Below are 25,519 nucleotides of genomic sequence, written 5' to 3'. Positions count from 1 at the left end.
ATTCCACTGTGGTAACTGTACTGGAGCAGCTTTGCTAGGGCTGCGGCAAGTTCTGGAGATCAAGTCTTCAGTACTATTGCAGAAATGTTGTCAGGCCCAAACTGTTTGTTGTTTCAAGTGCCTCCAAACATTCCTTGAACTGGGCTGGAATGAAGACTGGTATCTGCTTTGCTGGGGGCCACTGGACAGAGGCAGAGATAGATCATCCACTCAGTATTTCCAACTGAAGTTTGTTGCAAATGTTTCTGAATTAACATTGGCATTAACGGTGCTGTGCTCTTCCATCACTCACTTTGTGGAGTCTCCTCATCCAATGAGTTCTTTAATTGTTCAAAATCCTTCCTGCTGTACATCTCTATGACTCGATGACTGGACATCAAAGATTAGACCTGATCTGGTGTTTGTGGGGTCACATATAATCTTGTTTGGTAACTTTACCAAATTCACTCCTTGATTTTAGTTATGCTTAGTGCTGTTCCTGTCATGCCACCCTGAACTCTCCATTGACCCAGGGTTGATCCCTAGATTGTTGGTAAGAGTTGACTGGGGATATGCTAGGCCATGAATCTCCAGTTTGTGCTGGAGTACAATTTTCTTACTGTTGTTGGCCCACAGTGCCTCATCAATGTCCAGTCTTGAGATGCAAGTTTTATTCAAAATCTGTCATTTAGCACAATGATAGTGCCAGACAACACAATAGAAGACGTTCCCATTGTGAAGGTAAGGCTTCATTTCCACAAAGGACTGTGAGGTGGTCACTCTTATTATTGATACCATCATGGACAGATGCATCTGTACCAGCAGATTGAGAAAGATGAGGTCAAGTATGTTTTTAACACTCATCAGTTCCCTCACCACCAGCCATATCGGCATGGTGGCACAGTGGTTAGCACTGCTGCCTCACAGCGCCAGAGACCTGGGTTCATTTCCCGCCTCAGGCGACTGACTGTGTGGAGTTTGCACATTCTCCCCGTGTCTGCGTGGGTTTCCTCCGGGTGCTCCGGTTTCCTCCCACAGTCCAAAGATGTGCAGGTCAGGTGAATCGGCCATGCTAAATTGCCCGCAGTGTTAGGTAAGGGGTAAATGTAGGGGTATGGGTGGGTTGTGCTTCGGCGGGTCGGTGTGGACTTGTTGGGCCGAAGGGCCTGTTTCCACACTGTAATTAATCTAATCTAATCATAGACATGTTCCAGCAGCTATTTGTTTTAGTGCCTGACAAGCTTGGTCAGTAGTACTGCTGCAAAGTCTACTTACCCTATCCATGCCCCTCGTGATTTTGTAAATCTCTATAAGATCACCCCTAAACCTCCGATGCTCCAAGGATAACAACCCCAACTTCTGTCTATAGCTGGAACCCTCTAACCCTGGAAACATCCATGCAAATCTTTTCTGAACCCTTTCAAATTTGATCACATCATTGCTATAGCAAGGAGACTAGAATTGCACACAGTATTCAAAAAGTGACCAAAGCACTTGAAACAACAAACAGTTTGGGCCTGACCAAACTGTCCTGTACAGCTGTTACTCCCCATTTCAAAACTCAATGCACTGACCAATAAAGGAAAGCATACCAAATGTCTTCTTCACTATCCTATCTACCTGCAACTCCAATTTCAAGGAACCACAAACCTGCACTCCAAGTTCTCTTTGTTGAGCAGCACCCCCAAGGATCTTACCTTTATGTGTATACATCCTGCCCTGATTTGCCTATCCAAATTCCAATTCTTCACATTTGTCCAGCTTAAACTCCATTTGTCAGTCCAAGCCCTTTGGCCCACTTGATCAATGTCCTGTTGTACTCTGAGGTAACCTTCTCTGCTGTCCACTGTACCTCCAATTTTGGTGTCATCTGCAAACTTACTAACCATAACTCCTATGTTCACATCCAAAGTTTCTGTAGTTATATAAAAGGGAGAGAGTTGCTATGGTGAAGGTTTGTCCCTTGGAAGATGAAAGCAGAGAGTTAATAGTGGGAACACTGAAATAGCAGAGATGTTAAATCAATACTGAGAGTCACAGAGTCAAACATCCTACAACAAGGGAACTGGCCCTTTGGTGCAAACTGGTCCATGCCAGCCAAAATATCAATTCATACAAACTTCATTTCCCTACACTTGGCCCATCTCCCTGTTAAGCTTTTCTATCTATGTATTTGTCCAAATGCCTTTTAAATGATATTAATGTACCCATTTCAACTACTTCCACTGACAGCTCATTCCACATGTGAATCTCTGTGTAAAAAAGTTATTCTTCATGTTCCCTTTTACTCTTCCTCCTCTAAAATTCAATGATACCTTCCAGTCCTTGATTAACCAGCCTGGTGAAAAGACTGAGTGCATTCACCTTATCCATGTCTCTCATAATCTTACACGCTTCTAGAAGGTTCCCACCTCAGTATCCTACATTCTAAAGAAAAACTTCTTTGCGTGTTCAACCTCTCCCTGTAACTCAGACAGTTGAGTCCTGACAACATCCTTATAAATTTAATCTACTTTCTTTCCAGTAGCAAGGTGACCAAAACTGAACAAAATACCTCCAAGCTTGGCCTCAGTTTTCACTGTGGAGGACAAACCTACCACTCCTGTTGGAACAGGCAAGTCAGAGTGATAGAAAGGTTAGAACTTAGAACAACCAAGATCAATTGGGAAAAGGTAATCTGCAAAATTATTAGGATTGCAGGCAGACAAGTCCCTGGGCCTGATAATCTACAAGCTAGATTAATAAAAGAACTGGCAGCGGAGATACTGGTTACAATATTCAAAATCCATTGGTTACAATATTCCAAAGTTCCCTGGACACGGGAAAGGTTCCAGTGGATTGGAAAAATGCTCACGTAACATTGTTATTCAAAAAGGTAGTGGGGCAATTTGTGGGAAATTACATCCCACTTAGTTTAACGTCTGTTGTTGCGAAAGTGTGAGGATCAATTATCAAGAAAGCAATATCAGGACATATGGATAGACAAAATGCTATCCATCAGAGTCAGCATGGTTTTCTGAAGGTCAAATCATGTTTGACGAATCTACTAGAGTTCTTGAAAGAACCTCACAAATGGATGTTGATGGGTGAGGAGAGTGGGCCAAAGTGTGGCCGATGGTGAAGTGAAAGGTCATACATTTTGGTGAAAAAATGGGGAAGGCGACCTTTTATCTAAATGGGGAGAGACTTGGAGGTGCTCCGGTGCTGAGGGACCAGGGTGTCCTCTTCACGAGTCACAAAGAACTGACATGCAGGTACAACAGATAGTAAAAAAAGTAAATGGAATGTTGGCCTTTAAAGCTATTGGAATAGAATATGAAGGTAAGGCAGTATTGTTGGTGAGATCGCATCTGGAGTGGCATTGGAGGCAGTTCAGAAGAGGTTCATAAGACTGATCCCAGGCATGAGGGGCTTGTCATATGAAGAGAGATGAAACAGTTAAGACCTATACTCTCTGTAATTTTGGAAGAATTAGGGGGCATCAAATTGAAGTAATCAAGATGATAAAAAGTGTAGATAAAGTAGACCTTGAGCACGTGTTTCCTCCTGTGGGGAAGAGAGGGCCTAACCTTAGGATAAGGGCTAGCAAATTTAAAACAGAGTTGAGGAGAAACCACTTCGCCCAAAAGATTGTGAATCTGTGAGATTCACACCAACAAAGTGTGGCGGATGCTGGCACAATGAGTAAGATTGAGGAAGAATTAGAAAGGTTTTTAATTGGGAATGGGTTGAAGGGTTATGGGATGAAGGCAGTAAAATAGGGGTTCGGGGCATATCAGCCATGATCGAATGGCGGAACAGACTCAATAGGCTGAATGGCCCAATTATGCTCCTATAGCTTATGAATTTATAAATCATTTATATACATGATGAAAAGTATCGGACCCAGCACCGATCCTCGTGGCACACTGCTGGTCACAGATCTCCAGACTGACAAGCAACCCTCACCATCACCCTCGGCCTGATAATCTACAAGCTAGATTATTTCGAAAAAGAGTATCCCTTATTCGATCATGTTACAGCAAATTCATGTTGATGAAATACACGTTATAGCAGAATGATCTGTTTTTGTTTACCTGCCTGCCCTATCTATTTCACTTACTCTTTTTCCTCACTATACCAGTCTCTGGCTGATCACTTTTCTTACTGTCTCCCTGGGCCCCGTGCATCTGCTCTATCCTTCTATTTCTACTCTCACTAGCTTGTATCACTGTGAGAAATCCACATATTACTACCTTTGAGGACTTACTATGTAAATTCCTGCCTAACTTCTGTCCTCAGAATCTTGTCCTTTTCTCCTCCTATGTCATTAGTTCCAATGTCTACAATGACCTCCTGCTGATCCCACTCCCCTTTGAGGATGTTCTGCAGCCTGTCTGAGATATCCTCGATCCTGGCTTCAGGGAGGCAGTGCATCATTCTAATGTCTCGCTATCAGCCGCAGAACCATCTGCCTGTGCATCTGACTAGGGAGTCTCCTATCACAATCAATCGTTTGGAACCAGGCATATCCCTCATTACATTAGAGCTAGTCTCAGTACCAGAAACCTATCAGTGCTACATTCCCCTGAAAGTCCATCTCTCCCTACAATTTCCAAAACAACATACTTGTTTGTGATGGGGTTAGCCACAGGAGTCTCCTGCACTTCCTGCCTCCATTTCCTACCTGTCCTGGAGGTCACCCAACTACCTGGCTATAACTTCGATTTACCTCCCTCCCGCTAACTGCCATCCATCACACCCCATAACTTCTGTAAATTTCTCATTGTTTTTAATTGTCACTCCAAACAATCCATGCAATCCAATAGGATTCACAACCAAACACACTTCTTGCAGACATAAGATAGAAACTCTCCTTAAACTCCCAAATCCAAAAGGAAGGGCACATCACTCTATTAAAGGCCATTTTTGCAGGTTAACAATTTACAGCCCCAGAAAGTAGCACAGTCTTACTATATTAATACACCACTCCAAGCGAGCTTGGTACTTATGTCATTATATTTTTTAAACTTTAATCAAGAGACAGATCTCAACAACAAAATATAATAAAAAACCTCACTTTATTTACTATTGTATATTTACACTAGAAAACCGGTCATGTTGCACTTTAAAAAGCCACCAAGCTGTTCCCCTGCTGTGAGCTCCCACACACAGGTTTTTCCAAGTTCAGCTGTGAATTTCACTGTTTGCTTATTTTTCTTCAAACAAACTCCAATGTTAAGAGATACTTGCAAATAGACAGCAAAGGCAGTAGCTGTGCAGGTTCCTGCTAGGTCAGACAGCAGCGTAGGTTTCTTTCACTGTATGAGTCAATGTCCATGTGGCCACTGTCTTTGTCTCCCTTCTTCCTTTGATCTTCTTTCCCAAAGTTTCGAAACAATGCAACAGTTTACAAAATAGCAACTACTCCTCCTAGAATTTGAGGAAATCAGCCCCAACACTGAACAAAATCCTCAAAACCTCTTATAGCCACAATTTTGTCCCATCCTCCATCTTTGATTACCCAGAATCCTTCTTTGAGATGAGGGGAAAGATTTACGAGTTCGAAGGGTCAGCTTTTTCTCACAGATGTTGGTGTATATATGGAATGAGCTGCCAGAGGAAGTGGCAGAAGAGGGTATAATTTCTGGTAGTTCTTCTATAACGTGCAGGTTGCATTCTTGTGCAACCCTGCGCTATATAAAAATCACACTTAAAGAGTTGGTGATGCAATCGCATTTTAGCCAACACATGTTTTAAAAGCTCACACTTTACAAACAGTGTCCCCGCTTCATCAATTGCATTATTGCGAATTCGCATTGACCAAACGTGCATTATAGCAGAACAACCAACCAACATTTCAAAGACATTTGGACAGGTACATAGACAGAAGAGGATTGGAGGGATATGGACCAAATACAGGCAAATGGGCACTAGTTTAGTTTGGGAAACTGGGTCAGCATGGATGAATTGGACCAAATGGTTTGTTTTCATTTTCTATGACTCTATGACCAATTAATATTTAGAAACATCGATTCATGCAATTTTACAGGCTAAGATCTTTGCTAACGACTGGAGAGGTCCAGGACCACTGGAGGGTAGCTAATTACATTAGATTACATTACAGTGTGGAGACAGGCCGTTCGGCCCAACAAGTCCACACCAACCTGCCGAAGCGCAACCCACTCAGACCCATTCCCCTACATTTACTCCTTACCTAACACTACAGGCAATTTAGAATGGCCAATTCACCTGACCTGCACATCTTTGGACTGTGGGAGGAAACCGGAGCACCCAGAGGAAACTCACACAGACACAGGGAGAATGAGCAAACTCCACACAGTCAGTCGCCTGAGGCGGGAATTGAACCCGGGTCTCAGGCGCTGTGAGGCAGCAGTGCTAACCACTGAGCCACCGTGCCGCCCTCTTTTCAAAAAGGGAAATAAGGATAATCCAGAAAACTATAGACTGGTGAGTTTCACATCAGTTTTTGAGATGCTATTCGAGAGAATTCTCAGGGATTGGAGTTATGCACGTTTGGAAAAGCATGGGCATGTCATGACTTATTAACTTGATTAAATTTTTTGTGGAAGTGACAAAGTGATCGATGAGGGTAGATTATGTTATTTATATAGATTGCAGTAATTCTTTCCACAAGGTCCCTTATGGTAAGCTCATCCAGAACATTAAGCTGCAATGAGATCCACAATGAATTTGGCCATGTGGATTGAGATTTGGCTTGCCCAGAGAAGTCAGAGATTGTTGGCAGAATGGTTTTTCTCAAGGGGTAGGTCTATGACTAGTGGTGTTCTGCAGGGATCTATGTTACAACCTCTGCTGTTTGTGATACTCATATATAAATAAAAGACTTGGATGAAAATGTAAATGGGTGGGTGAATAAGTTTGCAGATGATACAAAGGTCATTGGAGATGTGGTTAGTGTAGAAGGTTGTCAATGGATAGAGTGGGAAATAGATACGGCAGATGGAGTTTAATCCAGTTAAATGTGAGATGCTGCACTTTAGGAGATCAAATGTTAAGGAAAAGTATGCGGCTAATTGCAGGACCTTGAAAAGCACTGATGTAGAGAAGGATCTTGGGGTTCAAGTCCATAGCCTCCTGAAAGTGGCCACAGAAGCAGATAAGGTAGTAAAGAAGGCCTATGGTATGCTTGCAATTATTGCTGGGGAAAATGAGTACAGATATTAAGATGTCATGTTGTAGTCTTATAAGGCTTTGTTTAGGTCACACTTAGAGCATTGCATTCAAATCTGGTCGGCCAGTTACAGGAAGGATAGAGAGGCTTTGTCAATAAAGTGTAACACTGGAAAAAGCACAGCAGCTCACACAGTACTTAAAGAGTATAACCTTTCAGGCATAACCCTTCTTCAGGACTGCTTTACCAGAAGAGGATTGGCAGGATGTTGCCTGACCGCGAAGGAGAGGCTAGAAAAAAGCTCAATTGTTCTCTCGAGCGGCAGAGGCTGCGGGGGGACTTATTAAAAGTTTATCAAATTATGTGATGCATGGTTAGGGCTGAGAGTCAGGATCTTTTTCCCAAGGTTAAAATGTCCAATGCTGGGAGGCAAGAATTGAAGGTGAGAGGGGCTAAGTTCAAAGAGACGTAAGGGTCAGGTTTTTTGGCACAGAGACTGATAAGAGTCTGGAATACACTGCCGTGCGTGATTGTGGAGGCCAGTAAACTGAGGGCATTTATGGCAGCACAGTGGCACAGTGGGTAGCCTGCTGCCTCACAGCGCCAGGGACCCGGGTTCGATTCCAATCTCAGGCAACTGTGTGGAGTTTGCACATTCTCCCTGTGTCTGTGTGGGTTTCTTCTGAGTGCTTTGCTTCCTCCCATTGTCCAAAGATGTGCAGGTTAGGTGAATTGACCATGCTAAATTATCCATAATGTTCAGCGATGTGTAGGTTAGGTGCATTAGTTGGGGGTAAATATAGGATGATAGGCTAGGGGAATGGGTCTGGGTGGGTTACTCTTCAGAGGGTCAGTGTGGACTTGTTGGGCTGAAGAGCCTGTTTCCACACTGTAGGTACTCAATGGGACTTTTAGATTAGCACAAGGATATACAAGAAATTTCAGTAAAGCCTCTGATAAGGTTCCACATGGTAGGCTGCTCTGGAAATCAAGGGCAAGCTGGTAAACTGGATACAATATTGGATTGATGGTAGGAAGCAGGGGGTAATAATGGAAGGATGCTTGTCAAACTGGAGGCCTGTGAGTAGTGGAGTACCTCAGCAGTCCATTATTGTTTGTTATCTATTTCAATGATTTGGATGAGGATATACAAGACACAGTAATTTTATTGGTAACACTAAAGTAGGCGGTATTGTGGACAGTGAGGACAGTTATCATAAATTGTAACAGGACCTTGATCAGCTGGGGAAGTGGGTTGAGAAATGGCAAAGAATAAGTGTCTGGTCTTTCATTTTGGAAAGTCGAATCAAGATAGGAGTTTCACGGTGAATGATCGGGCCTGAAGGAGTGTAGTGGAACAGAGGGGCATTGGAGTTCACATTCACAGTTCCCTGAAAGTGGAGTCACAGGTAGACAGGGCAGAGAAGAAGGCTTTTGACACACTGGCCTTTATCAGCCAGGGCATTGAGCTTAGAAGTTGGGAAGTTATGTTGCAGTTGTACAGTGCATTGGTGAGGCCGCACTTGGAGTATTGTGTTCAGGTTTGATCATGTTGTTATAGGAATGATATTGTTAAACTGGAAAGAGTGCAGAAGAAATTTACAAGGATGTTGCCTGGACTCAAGTGTCTGAGTTATAGGGAGAGGTTGAACAAGCTAAGACTTTTTCCTTTGGAGCGTAAGAGACTGAGGGGAGACCTTATAGAGGTATATAATACTATGAGAGGCATGGTTAGGGTGAATGCACTCAGTCTTTTTCCCAGGTTTGGGACATCGAGGACTAGAGGGCATCAGTTTAAGATTATAGAGGGGAAAGAATAAAGGGAACCTGAGGCACAACCTTTTTACACAAAGGGTAGTACGTGTATGGAATAAGCAGCCAGTAAAAGTGGTTGGAGGAGGGTACGTTAACAACATTTAAAAGGCATTTGGACAAATACATGTATTGGAAAGGATTAGAAGGATATGGGCCAAGTGCAGGGAAATGGTGTTCGCATGGATGGACATTTTAGTTGGCATGGACCAGTTTGAGCCAAAGGGTCTGTCTCCATGCTGTAGGGCTCTATAGCTGTATGAATGGAGGGATATAGACCAATGGCAGGCAGAAGGGATTAGATTCATTTGGTGTCAGGTTTGGCAAAATATCGTGAATTGAAGGGCTCATTTCTGTGCTGTGCAGTTTTTGGTTCTAGGCCATTCAGTCTAACATTTCTGCATCAGCTCCCAAAAGAGCTTCCCAGTCCATACCATTGCTCCCTCATCCCTGGCTCTGTATCCCTCTCAACTCAATACTTTCAACTCTGTATCTTTTGAAATGTCCCTTGGAATCTGCCTCCACAATTCTCTCACATGACGTAATCCACATCCTAACAACTCTGAGTAAAGATGTTTCTCCTCATCTCCCTCCTAGCTCGCTTGCTGACAATCTTGAAGATGTAACCCCTCATTACTGATTGATGTATTATTGTCACGTGCGCTGAGATAAGGTGAAAAGTGTGGTTTTGTGTGCTCTATTACCGGATCGCGGCATATAATGTGCATTAGGCTAGCAGAACAGAGTACAGAATACAGTGTTGCAGCCCCAGAAAGAGGGAGAGAGATCAGAATTAACATTTGAGAGATCCATTCAAATGTCTGATAGCAGTGTGAAGAAGCTGTTTTTGAACATATTTGAAAAACGCATTTAATCCTTAAAATGTATTATCAACTCCTAATCATCGCTTCTCCAAATAGAATAAGTCCAATCTTTCTAATCATTCCCTGTATCTAAAATCCCTCATTACTGGTATCTTTCGAGTAAATCTCGTTTGAATTCTTTCCAGGGTTTGAACAACCTTCCTGAAATAATAAAGTTGCTCAGCATCATCCTCACAATTCGCTATTCTCCCTGGCTTAGTATCATCTGCCAATTACAAGATTTTGCTGACGACATCCATCTCCAACCCATTTATATAAATTAGAACAAATAAGGATCTAAACACCAATTCCTGGGAAACACTACTTTCAATTTGTCTCAATCTGAGAAATGCCAATTTATGCCTCCCCTCCGTTTCCTATCCTTTAGCCAACTTCTCATCCACATGGAATCACACTGTCTGCTACACATTGAATCACACTGTCTGCTACACATTGAATCACACTGTCTGCTACACCTTGAATCACACTGTCTGCTACACATTGAATCACACTGTCTTCTACACATTGAATCACACTGTATGCTACACATTGAATCACACTGTCTGCTAAACATTGAATCACATTGTCTTCTACGCATTGAATCACACTGTCTGCTACACATTGAATCACATTGTCTTCTACGCATTGAATCACATTGTCTTTACACATTGATTCACATTGTCTTTACACATTGATTCACATTGTCTTCTACGCATTGAATCACACTGTCTGCTACTGATTGAATCACACTGTCTACTACACATTGAATCACACTATCTGCTACACATTGAATCACACTGTCCGCTACACATTGAATCACATTGTCTTCTACGCATTGAATCACACTGTCTGCTACACCTTGAATCACACTCTCTGCTGCGCATTGAATCACACTGTATGCTACACATTGAATCACACTGTCTGCTACACATTGAATCACACTGTCTGCTACACATTGAATCACATTGTCTGCTACACATTGAATCAGTGGTGCTGGAAGAGCACAGCAATTCAGGCAGCATCCGAGGACAGGCAAAATCGACGTTTCGGGCAAAAGCCCTTCATCAGGGGGCTTTTGCCCGAAACGTCGATTTTGCCTGTCCTCGGATGCTGCCTGAATTGCTGTGCTCTTCCAGCACCACTGATCCAGAATCTGGTTTCCAGCATCTGCAGTCATTGTTTTTACCTCTACACATTGAATCACACTATCTGCTACACATTGAATCACATTGTCCGCTACACATTGAATCACACTGTCTGCTACACATTGAATCACATTGTCCGCTACACATTGAATCACACTGTATGTTACACATTGAATCACACTGTATGTTACACATTGAATCACACTATCTGCTACACATTGAATCACATTGTCCGCTACACATTGAATCACACTGTCTACTACACATTGAATCACACTGTCTACTACACATTGAATCACACTGCTACTTTTCAGATACAGACACCAGTCACATATAGTCACCAACATGCTGTCATCAAACCTTCTGCACAATTACTCACAGCGATTCACAAAGACACGGAGTATGATATACTCCGTCAGCCAGCCATGCACACCTACATACAGATACAGAAGACACTCAAAGGTACAAAAATATCATTAACACAGACACATTCACAGTTACATTCACACAAATAAGACAAAAGTCTTAGAGAAACATTAACATAAACACAAATAACCAATTGCCAGTTCCTGAATGATAAATAGATGCTCAGTCTGCACACATGCACAGGTGCAATCATGTTTGCAAACAAACTCAGACCCACTTAAACAGTCACCGTCACTGATAGAGTCATAGAGATGGAAACAAACCCTTCGGTCCAAATCGGCCATGCCGACTGGATATGCCAACCCAGTCTAGTCTCACCTGCCAGCACCCGGCCCATATCCCTCCAAACCCTTCCTATTCATATACCCATCTAGATGCCTCTTAAGTGTTGCCATTGTACCAGCCTCCACCACTTCCCCTATTCCATACACACACCACCCGCTGTGTGTAAAAGTTGCCCCTTAGGTCTCTTTTATATCTTTCCCCTTTCACCCTTAACCTATGCCCTCTAGTTTTGGATTCCCTCACCCCAGGAAAAAGACTTTGTCTATTTATCTTATCCATGCCTCTCATTATTTTATGAATCTCTATAAGGTCACCTCTCAGCCTCTGACGCTGTGTTCTTGCAGACTGGAGGCTTGTGACCAGTGGAGTGCCACAAGGATCAGTGCTGGGTCCACTACTTTTCATCATTGACATAAATGATTTGGATGTGAGCATAGAGGTATAGTTAGTAAGTTTGCAAATGACACCAAAATTGGAGGTGTAGTGGAAAAAGGTTACCTCAGATTACAATGGAATCTTAATCAGATGGGCCAATGGGATGAGAAGTGGCAGATGGAGTTTAATTTAGATAAATGTGAGGTGCTGCATTTTGAGAAAGCAAATCATAGCAGGACTTACACACTTAGGGTCCTAGGGAATGTTGCTGACCAATTGTTGTTGCAGCTCTATAAAACTTTGGTTAGACTGCACTTGGAATACTGCGTCCAGTTCTGATCGCCCTATTATAGAAAAGATGTGAATGCTTTGGAGAGGGTTCAGAGGAGGTTTACCAGGATGCTGCCGGTAAACCTCCTCTGCCGGCTTATCTTACGAAGAGAGGTTGACTGAGCCCGGACTTTTCTCATTGGAAAAAAGAAGGAAGAAAGGGGACCTAATTGAGGTGTACTAGATAATGAGAGGCATAGATAGAGTTGATAGCCAGAAACGTTTTCCCAGGGCAGAAATTGTTAACACGAGGGGTCATAGTTTTAAGCTGTTTGGCGGAAAGTATAGAGGGGATGTCAGAGGCGGGTTCTTTACGCAGAGAGTTGTGAGAGCATGGAAAGCGTTGCCAGCAGCAGTTGTGGAAGTGAGGTCATTGGTGATATTTAAGAGACTGCTGGATATGCATATGGTCACAGAAATTTGAGGGTTCATACATTAGGTTTACCTTACATGAGGATCAACAGTCGGCACAACAGCCTGGGCTGAAGGGCCTGTTCTGTGCTGTACTGTGCTATGTTCTAAAGAGACCCTGAAGTGCAGGTTCATAGCTCCTTGAAAGTGGAGTCACAGGTAGATAGGATAGTGAAGAAGGCGTCTGCTATGCTTTCCTTTATTGGTCAGAATATTGAGTACAGGAGTTGGGAAGTCATGTTGCGGCTGTACAGGACATTGGTTAGGCCACTGTTGGAATATTGCGTGCAATTCTGGTCTCCTTCCTATCACAAAGATATTGTGAAACTTGAAAGGCTTCCGAAAAGATTTACAAGGATGTTGCCATGGTTGGACGATTTGTGCTATAGGGAGAGATTTAACAGGCTGGGGCTGTTTTCCCTGGAGCATCGGAGGCTGAGGGGTGACCTTATAGAGGTTTACAAATCTATAAGGGGCATGGATAGGATAAATAGACAAAGTCTTTTCCCTGTGGTTGTGGAATCCATAACTAGAGGGCATAGGTTTAGGATGAGAGGGGAAAGATATAAAAGAGACCAAAGGGGCAACTTTTTCACGCAAAAGATAATACGTGTATGGAATGAGCTGCCAGAGGAAGTGGTGCAGGGTGGTATAATTGCAACATTTATGAGGCATTTGGATGGGTATATGATTAGGAAGGGTTTGGAGGGATATGGGCCGGGTGCTGGCAGGTGGGACTAGATTGGGTTGGGATATCTGGTTGGCATGGACACATTGGACCGAAGAGTCTGTTTCCGTGCTGTTCATCTCTATGACTCGACAACTATATGACTCTGTCTTCTAGCTTCAAGCCTATTCTGTATCCAAATGGCTAGCTTTCCCTGTATTCCCTGAGATCCAACCTTGCTAACAAGTCTCTCATGGAGAACCTTCTCCAACTGAAGTCCATATAGATCATGTCCACCGCTCTGCCCTTACCAATCTTCTTTGTTACTTCTTCAAAAAACTCAATCAAGTGAGTGAGACATGATTTCCCACGCACAAAGCCATGCTGCCTACCCCTAATAAGTCCTTGCCTTTCCAAACATGAAAATCCTGACCCTCAGTGTTCCCTCCAACAACTTGCCCACCACCGACATCAGGCTCACTGGCTTGTCCTTATCACCTTTCTTAAATAGTGGTACCACGTTAACCTACTTCCAGTCTTCCAGCACTTCATCTGTGACTATTGATGATACAAATCTCTCTTATTTCTCAGTTCCACCCAAGTAACTTCCCTGGATGTATTTCTGGGAATATTCTCCCTATGTACAGCTGTAACATTATCCCTTATCAAAAACGCGACTCACCCTCCTCTCTTGCCTCCCTTTCTATCCTTCCTGTAACATTTGCATCCTGGAACATTAAGTTGTCAGTCCTGTCCATCCGTGAGCCATGTTTCTATAATTGCTATGATATTCCAGCTTCTAACCATATTCTGAGTTTATTTGCTTTCCCTGTTAGGCCCCTTACATTGAAATAACTTGGCCATATCCCTCCAAACCCTTCCTATTCATATTACCATCCAGATGCCTTTTAAATGTTGTAATTGTACCAGCCTCCACCACTTCCTCTGCAGCTCATTCCATACATGCACCACCTTCTGTGTGAAAAAGTTGTCTCTTAGGTCTCGTTCATATCTTTCCCTTCTCACCTTAAACCTATGCCCTCTAGTTCTGGACTCCCCCACCGAGGGAAAAGACCTTGTCTATTTATGCTATCCATGCCTCTCATGATTTTATAAACCTCTATAAGGTCTCTCCTCAGCCTCCAAAAACAGCCCCAACCCATTCAACCTCTGTCTCTAGCTCAAATCCTCCAGCCATAGCAACATCCTTGTCTATTTTTGACTGAACCCTTTCAAGTTGTGATGGCACTTAGAAACCCAAACGCACCTCAAAAGGGATATGTACTTTCACGTGTACATACATAGCTAGTTTTAAGTTCAACGTCAAGAATTGCAAGTTCCCTTGTTGGTTTTGTTATATTAACTGTTATTATATCTGTTCGTGTTGATCAGACCTATTTACAATTCTGAGCTCACCTAAAACCCCAATACCTCATGCACTGTGGGACTCACCAGTTTGGCCGGGGGTGTAAACTGGCTGATCGGTTTGAATGAAAATGTAACCCTTTTTGTCAGACAGTTTGATAGGGACCATCCTTCGCTGCTGGAGAAGTTCCCGACTCTCAGCGGCCAGGTAAATATACTTTTGCCGACGTCGCCACAGAGAAAGCTCCTTTACCTTCTTTGGAGAAACCTGCAAGTGTGAACAAAGACATGTACACATGTTAATTCTATTTCTTATTCCACAATCGCTGCCAGTTCTGCTTCTGCTTCTCCAATACTTTTTGCTTTATATTTAAGACATTTTTTTTACCTTTCTTTTTCCTTCTGTTACAATTTTTTTTAGAATCTCTATCGTGTGGAAACAGACCCTTCAGCCCAACAAGTCCACACCGACCCTCCAAAGAGTATCCCACTCTCAATATTTTTCATGTCATTCATTTCCTCCTCCTGATGTTTTGCTTCAAAGACCAAATCATCAGTTTGAAATAACAGTACGGAACCCATAAATTAAATACCATCAAATAAATAAGAATACTCATATATTAAACGTATTCCAGCTCATTTAGATGTCAAATATGTCTGAAGATTAATTATCGACTTCAGCATGAAAACCATGCTTAATGTCAATTTCTTTTTCTTTTACTTCTAATTACACAATTACATAAGTGCCCTCACCAATCCTTCTTGAAAATCAATCAAATATTTCAGTTTTCCCCATTCTTTTCAGAGATGGACTCAAATGTGGAAATGATTTTCTTTGTCATTACAGCTCTCCTAATGTACTGAGTACTTCCAGTGTTTTCTGTTTTTCTTTTATTTCATGAAATGTATTAGTCCGTTTATAATTACAAAGCAGAATCAGGTGGAGATTGTAGAGCTTGTTTCTTGCTAAACAAAGGAAAAGAAGTCACAACATTTGTTGCCAATTGAATATCTGTCGATGTATAATGGTGCGACTGTAGAAAGCAAGAACTACCCAGTAAATGTTCAAATTTAGATCTAGATTACTTACAGTGTGGAAACAGGCTCTTCAGCCCAAAAAGTCCACACCGACCCTCCGAAGCGCAACCCACCCATTCCCCTATATTTACCCCTTTTACCTCACACTATGGGCAATTTAGCATGGCCAATTCACCTGACCTGCACATCTTTGGACTGTGAGAGGAAACCGGAGCACCCAGAGGAAACCTACACTGACATGGGGAGAATGTGCAAACTCCACACAGTCGCCTGAGTCGGGAATTGAACCCAGGTCTCTGGCGCTGTGAGGCAGCAGTGCTCACCACTGTGCCACCGTGCCACCCCCAATGTTGAATCATTTTTTTCTATCTATATTTTTTGAGTTACAAAAAACAGAGTTAACACAGCCCATCGAGTGTGTTACACAGTTTTCACTTTTATTTTCAAAGGAGACAATGATGACAGTATTCTACTTAAGAATAAGTGTGAACTATTCATTAAATTAAGCATACTCAAAGTGAAGTACTTCAGGAAACTACCAACTTGAAAGTGAAAGGATAAATAAATAACATCCTAGGTTGTCAAAAGAAACAAGGGACGATATACTGAATGCTCTGAGGATAATGTTGTAAGCTAGTTTGTCTTACTTTCTGTGGTAGTCAAATTGTTAGAATCAATCCTAAGTGATCAGATTGACTGACAAGACAGACTTGTCAGGAATAGTCAGCATGGCTTTGTTAAGGGAACCTAATGCTTTCCAAATTTGATTGAATTTGATGCATCTTGGTGTGCAAGTACACAGGTCCCTAAAGGTAGCAGTACATGGAAATAAGATAGGAATAAAGTCATATGAAATGCACTCCTTCACTGGCAATATTATGGAACACAAAATTATGAATAGAATGATGAAACTGTATCAGATACTGGTGAGGCCACATCTGGTGTATTGTGTGAGGTTCTGGTCAACACACGACAGGAATGATATAATTGCTGTGGAGACAGTGCAGAAAAGATTTACTAGAATGTTGCCAGGAATCAAAACTTGTAGCCATGATGAAGTTGTTTCCTTTCAAACAAAGAAGGCTGAAGAATGACATAATTGAGGTATACAAAATTTTAAGAGGGAGATGTACAGTAGAGAGGAGGAGTATATTCCTTTGGTAGAGAGTTAAAAAAGTAGTGGTCATGGGTTCAAGATAAGTGGCAAAGGTTGAGGGAAGGTGGCAGAGGGTGGTGGGTGTCTGTAATTCACTGTTAGAGTTGGCGATAAAAGCAGAGACACAGATCTTTTTAAAAATACCTGAACCTACACCTCAAGTGTTGTAAACTGCAAGACCAGGCTCTATGCATGACATTAGAAAGGGCATCTAGGTGTCTTTAGGTCAGCACAGACAAAATGGACTAAATGTTTCTATCTGGTGTGACAGAGGGGATGTTGTGTATGGTGTAAATGTGATATGTTGGAGTAGAGAAGTTTCAGGTTAACTTTTATGTTTGGTGCTCCAATGATTGGCATGGGGTCCAAAAGGATGTTGGGTCCAAGCAGAGCAGTGGGGAAATATCATCTCCACATTTTAGTGACCAGAAAGAAAGAGAGACTCCAGAAGAATGTGGTCCCTCCCTATTGCCAGATTCAAGCATGTTTCAGAGCAGCAGCACAATACTTTGAAGGTTGGGGGCAAATGGCCAATGGCTGTGGTACACATTGGTACGTGATTAAGTCCTAGAGCCAGATATATAGAGTTAGTACTTAAGATTAGATTAGATTACAGATTACATTACAGTGTGGAAACAGGCCCTTCGGCCCAACAAGTCCACACCGACCCGCCGAAGCGCAACCCACCCATAACCCTACATTTACTCCTTACCTAACACTACGGGCAATTTAGCATGGCCAATTCACCTGACCTGCACATCTTTGGACTGTGGGAGGAAACCGGAGCACCCGGAGGAAACCCACGCAGACGCGGGGAGAATGTGCAAACTCCACACAGTCAGTCGCCTGAGGCGGGAATTGAACCCGGGTCTCAGGCACTGTGAGGCAGCAGTGCTAACCACTGTGCCAACATGCCGCCCTTAAATTGAAAGGAAGAATCCCAATTGCAGTACTCTCAGAATTACCTCCAGTGATACTGCTCACAAGAACAAAATTAAAAGTGTAAGCCAGATGATTATTTAGGAGATGTGGGAGTAAGATTCTAGGCATGTTCGGGGCAAGATAGAACTAGTAAAAGAAGGTTGGAGGTATCTGGGCAAGACAGACACCAGTGATCTCAGTTCGGGAAGAGATGGTGCTTGCTAATGTTTTCCAAGAGTGTTACAGGGTGTAGAAAGCTAAGCAAGGAAGCAGAAGAGGTGGAAAGAAGATTAGAATCAATGGACAAATGTAAGAAGCAAAATTGCAATGTGGAATAAAACAAGGAGGAATGATTGGACCATCATGGAAAATTAAAAAAAAAGAAAATTTCAAGCAAAATTGAAGATAACAAGTCTAAATACTTGTTTCTTCATATATGGATAATTAGCAATAATGTGCATGAGGCATCAGCAACAATAGATATAATATAATATAATATATCATATTATGTACTTGAGATTGCAGAGGCATGACTGAAGGTCGACCAAGGATCAGTACTCAACTCACAGCGTATTCAAAGAGAGACAAGAAAGTAAAGAGAGTTGGGTTTATAGAGGAGTAGAGTATACTCTGAGGAAGACTTTTGTTTCAGGAAATCATGATGTGGAATTTGTATGCATCAAGATATGAAACACTAAGCTGCTGAAAATGTTGTTGGAAAAATCTATAAGCCTCAAAATAATAGTGGAGACCTCCTGGAGGACATTAAAGCTGAAATTAGAAATACATGCGATAAGAGTACAATTGTAACCATGGGTGACTTTAATCACATAGAGTTTGGACAAACAAAACGAGTGATTGAATTATGGAGGGGAATTTCCTGTAGTGTGCACATGATGATTCTGCTTGAAAAAATACATTGAGGAAACAACCAGACTGTGCACAGTGCAATAAGAAAATATTAAATGGAACCAGCTTGTTGCGTGGGTTCCCCAGTGTGCTTCATGATGGAACACTTTGTTAAGATAAAGTGGTAACTATTTGAATCCGAACCTCGAAGCCTGAATCGAATAAAATGAAACATTAGTTTAAAAAACTGATAATTAGCAAGAATAAATTGGAGAATCTTTAACAAGTGGTTGACCCAAACACACAGCACACCACCCCTGCCCCAGCCCTCCAAATAGTGTTTCAATGTTGTGTGTTTCTGTGCAGATGCAGGTCTAATTTGTGAATGACACAATGACATAAAAAGCTGTGGAACAGTGTGCAAGATGCCTCCAAAAATGCATGTTTGCTTTCTGCCCCACGACTCCATTGTTGGCAGAGAGTGCTATTTGGAATACAGATACCATTAGGTCCAGGGAGGAGACAGTTAACATTGGCTAAAAGATGCATCAAGGGTGAGGATTGGAGACAATTTCAAATGCTGCAATGGAGGGCTAAATGTTTGAATTTAGAATTTGAACATAAAATTACAGAATCATTCCTGATGAAGGGCTTATGCCCGAAACATCGATTCTTCTGTTCCTCAGATGCTGCCTGACCTGCCGTGCTTTTCCAGCACCACACTCTCGACTCTGATCTCCAGCATCTGCAGTCCTCACTTTCCCCTAGCATGATAATTGACCATAAAATATGTACAGAAGAAAATATGTTCAATAAAATATGTACAGAAGAAAATAATGATTTATGAGGACAAATCCAGATCACCTGCAGTCAGAAGCCAAAGAAATTATACTGGGATCATGCGTTTGGTTTCTGTCTTCATAGAATAAGACACAACGATGTTGCCAGACTCTATGACTCTAAAAATGGATCACCGAAAGGGTAAAATTGAAGGAAATCAATTGAAGGTTGCCAAGATTTGGAGATGCTGGTGTTGGACTTGGTTGGACAAAGATAAAAATCACACAACACCAGGTTATAGTCAAACAAGTTTACTTGGAAGCACGACTTCTCGGAGCGCCACTCCTTCATCAGGTCAGATGGTTTGTGGATATGAATGTTTGGGATGCACCACATGTGATGTCTTGCCTGATCTCACGATTACATACACTGTTAAATTATTGTGAATGCCATTCAGGGAAAGTAAAATTTGACATGCTGTCACCATTATGGGTCTAGATTACAACGGTCAGGATCCATCTCTATTTAATATCCTGCCTTCATATCTCCATCTTCGTTTCCCACTTTGCAAGAAGGATTAAAATTGACTTCTTTAATCACGCTTTGTTCTTTGCGCCAGGGACGCCATTCTGGCGAGTGTGCTGAACGATAAATGTTGCATGCATATTTTGGAATGTGCATTTGAAACATCTAAATATTCAACTTCGATCTTTATTCTGAATTATATTTTGTTGGGGACTCACCATGATTGTTTTTGTCTCCTGGAAATTGTTTGCTGAAGTTAGTGTAAAAAATGCCGTCTCTGAACATTTCTTCCTTCTGATTATGTCCCAGCAATAAACTTGAAAGTGAACAGTGTCAATGCCATCATGTAGTTGAATAGTGACAGTTTCCTCCACCCCAATGTGAATGATATTCGGGGCAGTAATCAGATAGCTGGAAAAAAAGCCAAAATAAATCAGTACAATTACATTTTTTTCTAGTAACCTTCCCACACAGATGTGCCCTCTCTCTCTTGGAATTACCTCTGGTCCAATATCCCACCACTATATTTTCCCTTCACAGTTATGGACTTTTGTTCATCTCTATTTTAAACTCTCCAAGACTGACAACTCTGAACTCTGATATTCCCTGTGAAGTCTCATTACTGCCCACTTAGTTTGTTTTTTAAAACCTAACATTAAACCGAGCTTTCGGTTACAATGTGCTAACGTTTCCTGGCGGGTTCATTGTCAAATTACATTTGTTGATCAGAACTGCAAAGCAGTCTGGGGTATTTCATTCAAGGTACTGCATAAGTACATATTATAGTTGAAATCAGTGGAAGAAGGCAGGCACCAAGTTTTTATTGATCCCCTACATCCTTTTGAAATTTTTGATCCAAAAGAGATCTTATTTTCATTCTGTTGCTGTTAAAAATTTTCTTTTTGTTGTGGTATTAATACATTATATAGCAATCTGTCTTTCTTTTACTGATCATCTCCTTGGAATCCAGTAAGTAGCTTCCTATTGATGTGTGCAGTATATTAGAGATGCTCAGATTCATTTAGGATGGCATTATGAGTGAATAATAAGCACTTACACTTTGATTCAGTACCTTGATTTTCTCGATTACTAATATCCACTTCAACACAAAATCAGTCAAGAGTCAAGTTATCTGTCTATGTCATTATCGGTAACAGTGACCATAGAATCCCCATCGTGTGGAAACCTGCACTTCAGCCCAACAAGTCTACACCAACCTCTCTGAAGAATAACCCACCCAGACCCATTCCACTCCCCTGTTATCCTACATTTACCCCTGACTAATGCAACTAACCCACACATCCCTGAACATTATGGGCAATTTTGCACGGCCAATCCACCTTACCTGCGCATCTTTGGACTGTGGGAGGAAACCAGAGCAGCCAGTGGAAGCCCACACAGACATGGGCAGAATGTGCAAACTCCACACAGACAGTCACCCCAGGCTGGAATCGAACACAGGCCCCTTGATGGTGTGAGGCAGCAGGGCTAACCACTGAGCCACCATAGCACCTCCTTGTGGTGATGAAGCCCGACCTTCACATTAAGAATACCATCTAACTTGCTGTGTGGCGGTATCAGTGTGCTAAATGGAACAGACTTTGAACAAATCTAGCACCTCAAGACCGGGCATCCATGAGGTGTTGTGGACCATTAACAGCAGTAGAATTGGACTCCAACACAATCTGTAACCTCATGGCTAAACATATCCTCCATTCAGCTATTATCATCAAACCAGGTATCAATCCTGCTTCAATGGAGAGTGCAGGAGTGATTGTCAAGAGTAGCATGAGGCATATCTTAAAGTGAGGTGTCATATTGGTGAAACTACCAAACGGCTTGTATGTCAAACAGCTTAAGCATCAAGTGATAGACAGAGTAAATGATCCCACCAATCAACATATCAGATCTAAGCTCTGCACTCCTGTGACATTGGGTCGTGAATAGTGGTGGACAACTGAACAACTCCCTGGAGGAGGAGGCTCTGCAAGTATCCCCATCCTCAATGATGGAATAGCCCAAGCCAAAAGGAAAGGCTGAAACATTCACAACAATCAATAGTCACAAGTGCCCAATGAATGATCAATCTTGGCCTCTTTCTATAGTACCCATCATCACAGATAGCCATCTTCAGCCAATGCTTTGCACTCCATGTGATATCAAGAAATGTTTGCAGACACTGGGTCCTGCAAAGGCAATGTGCCCAAACAACATTCCGGCAAAAGTCCTGAAGAGTTGTGGCCCAAAATGGGCTGCCGTCCCAGCCATGCTGTTCCAACACAGCTACAATGCTGGCATCCACCCAGCAATGTGGAAATTTGCTCAGGTATGTCCTGTACACAAAAAAAGCAGAACAAATTCAACCCAGTCAATTGCCATCCATCAGTCTACTTTCCATCATTGGTTAAGTAATGGAAGGTGTCATCAACAGTGTAACCAAACACATCTGTTGAGCAATAACCTGCTCTGTGATGCCCAATTTTGGTTCTACAAAGGTCACTCAGCTCCTGACCTCATTACAGCCTTGGTTCAAACATGGAGAAAAAAGCTGAATTCCAGAAACAAGGCAAGACTGACAGCCCTTGACATCAAGGCTGCATTCGATGAGTGTAGCATCAAGGCACCCAAACCAAATTGAAATCAATTGGTATCAGGGGCAAACTCTTCTTTGGTTACAGTCATATCTGGTACAGAGGAAGGTGGTTGTGGTTGTCAGAAGTCAGTCATCTCACCTCTAGGACATCTCTGCATGAGTTACCCAGAGGTCCAATGATCTTCAGAGGCTTCATCAATGACTTTCAGAAGATCAGAAGTGAGGATGTTTGCTGATGATCGCACAATGTCCAGCATCATTCATGACTCCCCAGATGCTGAGGAGAAAGTGAGGACTGCAGATGCTGGAGATCAGAGCTGAAAATGTGTTGCTGGAAAAGCGCAGCAGGTCAGGCAGCATCCAAGGAGCAGGAGAATCGATGTTTCGGGCATGAGACCTTCTTCAGGAAGGGCTCATGCCCGAAACATCGATTCTCCTGCTCCTTGGATGCTGCCTGACCTGCTGCGCTTTTCCAGCAACACATTTTCACCTCCCCAGATGCTGAAGCAATTTATGTTCAAATGCAAGATGCTCTGGACAATATGGACTGATAAGTGGTGAGTAACATTTATGCTACACAAATGCCTGGAAATCACCATTTCAATCGCTACCCCTTGACATTCAATTGTATCAATGAATCCCCCACTAACAACAACCTTGGGGTTACCATTGACCAAAGACTCAACACAGACACAATGGCTACAAGAACAAGTCAGAGACTAGGGATACTGTGGCAAGTAACTCATCTTCTAACCCCCCAAATACTGTCCACCCTCTACAAAGCACAAGCCAGGAGTATGATGGAATACCCCCTACTTGTCTGGATGGGTGCAGCCCCAACAACACTCAATAAGCTTGATATCATTTAGGACAACAGATTGCTTGATTTTCACACAGGGCCAACATCCACCCCCTCCACCAACGACATTCAGTAGCAGCAGTGTGTACTATCTGCAAGATGCACCCCAGAAATTCACCAAAGATCCTCAGGCAGCACTTTCCAAACCCACGAACCTTTCCCTTTCGAAGGACAAGGACAGTGGATACATGGGAACACCACCATCTGCAAGCTCCCCTCCAAGCCATTCACCATCTTGAAATATATCACCGTTGCTTCACTGGCACTGGGTCAAAATTCTAGAATTTGGTCCCTAACGGCGTGTGGGTCAGGTGGACTACACCTACCGGTGGACTGACATGGTTCAAAAAGGCATCTCACCACCACCTTCAAGGGCAATTAGGAATGGACAATAAAAATGTTGGCCAGCCAATGATATTCACATCCTGCAAAAGAATACAGCAAACCTATATATGGAAATGCATTTACATCGAGTTGTTCAAAATTCATGTCTCCAGGTATTCACACAATTTATTCCAGTTCACACAATCAGTCAGAATGAGCAAACAGCAAAAGAGGGTAGATATTCAAGACAATGACCTCTCTGGTTCAGCAGATCTGATTACTATGCAGGATTTAGTGAGGCATTTATGAATTCATTGCCAACAGTTGCACCTTATAAAGCTTACTCGCTCAAAGACTAATCCTCTACACAGGGATTTCTAATGTCAGAATTGCTACTTTATAGCCATAAGCATAGTTGTAACATGCTCCTGATTTTATTTTGGGGGACAACAAAACAATTGGAAATTGTGAAATGTATTACTGGGAAATATTATTTGTATAAAATTCCTACTGGACTTCAGATTGTGCAAGGCATGAGTGTATGGGCCTAACAGTTCCATTGTGACTTCCTCATGTCCTACAGAAAGACAGCAGGTAATTAGGAAAATACAAAATGATATTGCGTAAAGGCACTGGAAATTTCTATTTGAAGACAAAATCATTCCTACATACTGGATGTTATTTAAATTTGTATTCTAGGTACTCGGTGCTTGGAAATAATTTTTAACCATGGCAAGGAATAAACTTTAATGGCAATGATGACTAAAAAGGAAGGTTCGCTTTCTATTAATCCTTCGACTTGCATTGTTCATGAATTTTTTAACGTTTGCGTTGATGCACACAGTGCTTAGAAGGTATGCAGCTCCTGATCGATCTAGCTGATATTGTCTGTACAACTTCTGGGTTGCAACCAAACCAATAAACCTGCCTCATAGTTTCCAGATGTATGCAACCAGGATTAGAAACTATATTAATGTACTTACGAAGGTGCTCGCTCAGTTGCTGATGCAACCACATAAAGACACCAGAGAAGAAGTAACACCTTCATAGTGAAAATGGAAACCAGACTCTCTGCGAAACTGATAGACAATTCCAGATGTATCAATACGTTTAACTGCAAAGATCTAAGTCACTCCTCCATGTAAATACAGACTGTCAATAATATCGATCGCCAATTAATTATTCACTTCATGCAATCCTGTTTGGCGTCTGAATGACTTCACATTGCTGTAATTTGAAAGGAACAGTTGGACAAATATAATAAAGATTAAAAACATGTTGGAAGTTTAGACCAAATAAGAATCTCAAAGTTCTGAGTGGGGATTGTTATACATTGTAATTATGTGTCATAGAAGCATAGCAACCCTACAGAACAGAAAGAGGCCATTTGGCTTATCAATTCTGTACCTGCCCACTGAAGAACATCTCACTTGCACAAAGCTCAATTCCATAACCTCATACAGAGTTTTTACTGCAGCCGATCCACCTAACCTGCACGTCCTTGGACTGCAGGAAGAAACAGGAAGATCTAGTGGAAACCCACTCAGATTGAAGAGAAGATGCAGACTGCACACAGGCAGTTACGCAAGGGTAGGATAGAATCCAGATCCCTGACACTGCTAACCACTTGTGCCACAAGGCAGCCATAAGTACTGCTTCTCTCCCTGCACATTTCCTGCTT

General features: G+C 42.2%; 1 protein-coding gene across 1 annotated transcript in view; it reads right to left on the bottom strand.

Annotated features, from left to right (window-relative positions):
* LOC122541279 (complement C4-A-like) overlaps window positions 1-24,972 on the bottom strand; it is a 128,292-nt gene extending 103,320 nt beyond the window's left edge. The window contains exons 1-3 of the mRNA XM_043677903.1: window positions 24,822-24,972; window positions 20,281-20,473; window positions 14,881-15,061 (exon numbers count right to left, since the gene is read on the bottom strand). Coding sequence (XP_043533838.1) covers window positions 14,881-15,061; window positions 20,281-20,473; window positions 24,822-24,886 — 439 coding nt within the window. The 5' untranslated portion in view covers window positions 24,887-24,972. The remainder of the gene's footprint in view (window positions 1-14,880; window positions 15,062-20,280; window positions 20,474-24,821) is intronic.
* Window positions 24,973-25,519: the final 547 nt, after the last annotated feature.

This window comes from Chiloscyllium plagiosum, chromosome 37 (genome assembly GCF_004010195.1).
Source record: "Chiloscyllium plagiosum isolate BGI_BamShark_2017 chromosome 37, ASM401019v2, whole genome shotgun sequence".
Classification (NCBI taxonomy): domain Eukaryota; kingdom Metazoa; phylum Chordata; class Chondrichthyes; order Orectolobiformes; family Hemiscylliidae; genus Chiloscyllium; species Chiloscyllium plagiosum.
The sequence above is the reverse complement of the archived record's forward strand: the minus strand, read 5'-3'. Positions and strand labels throughout refer to the sequence as shown.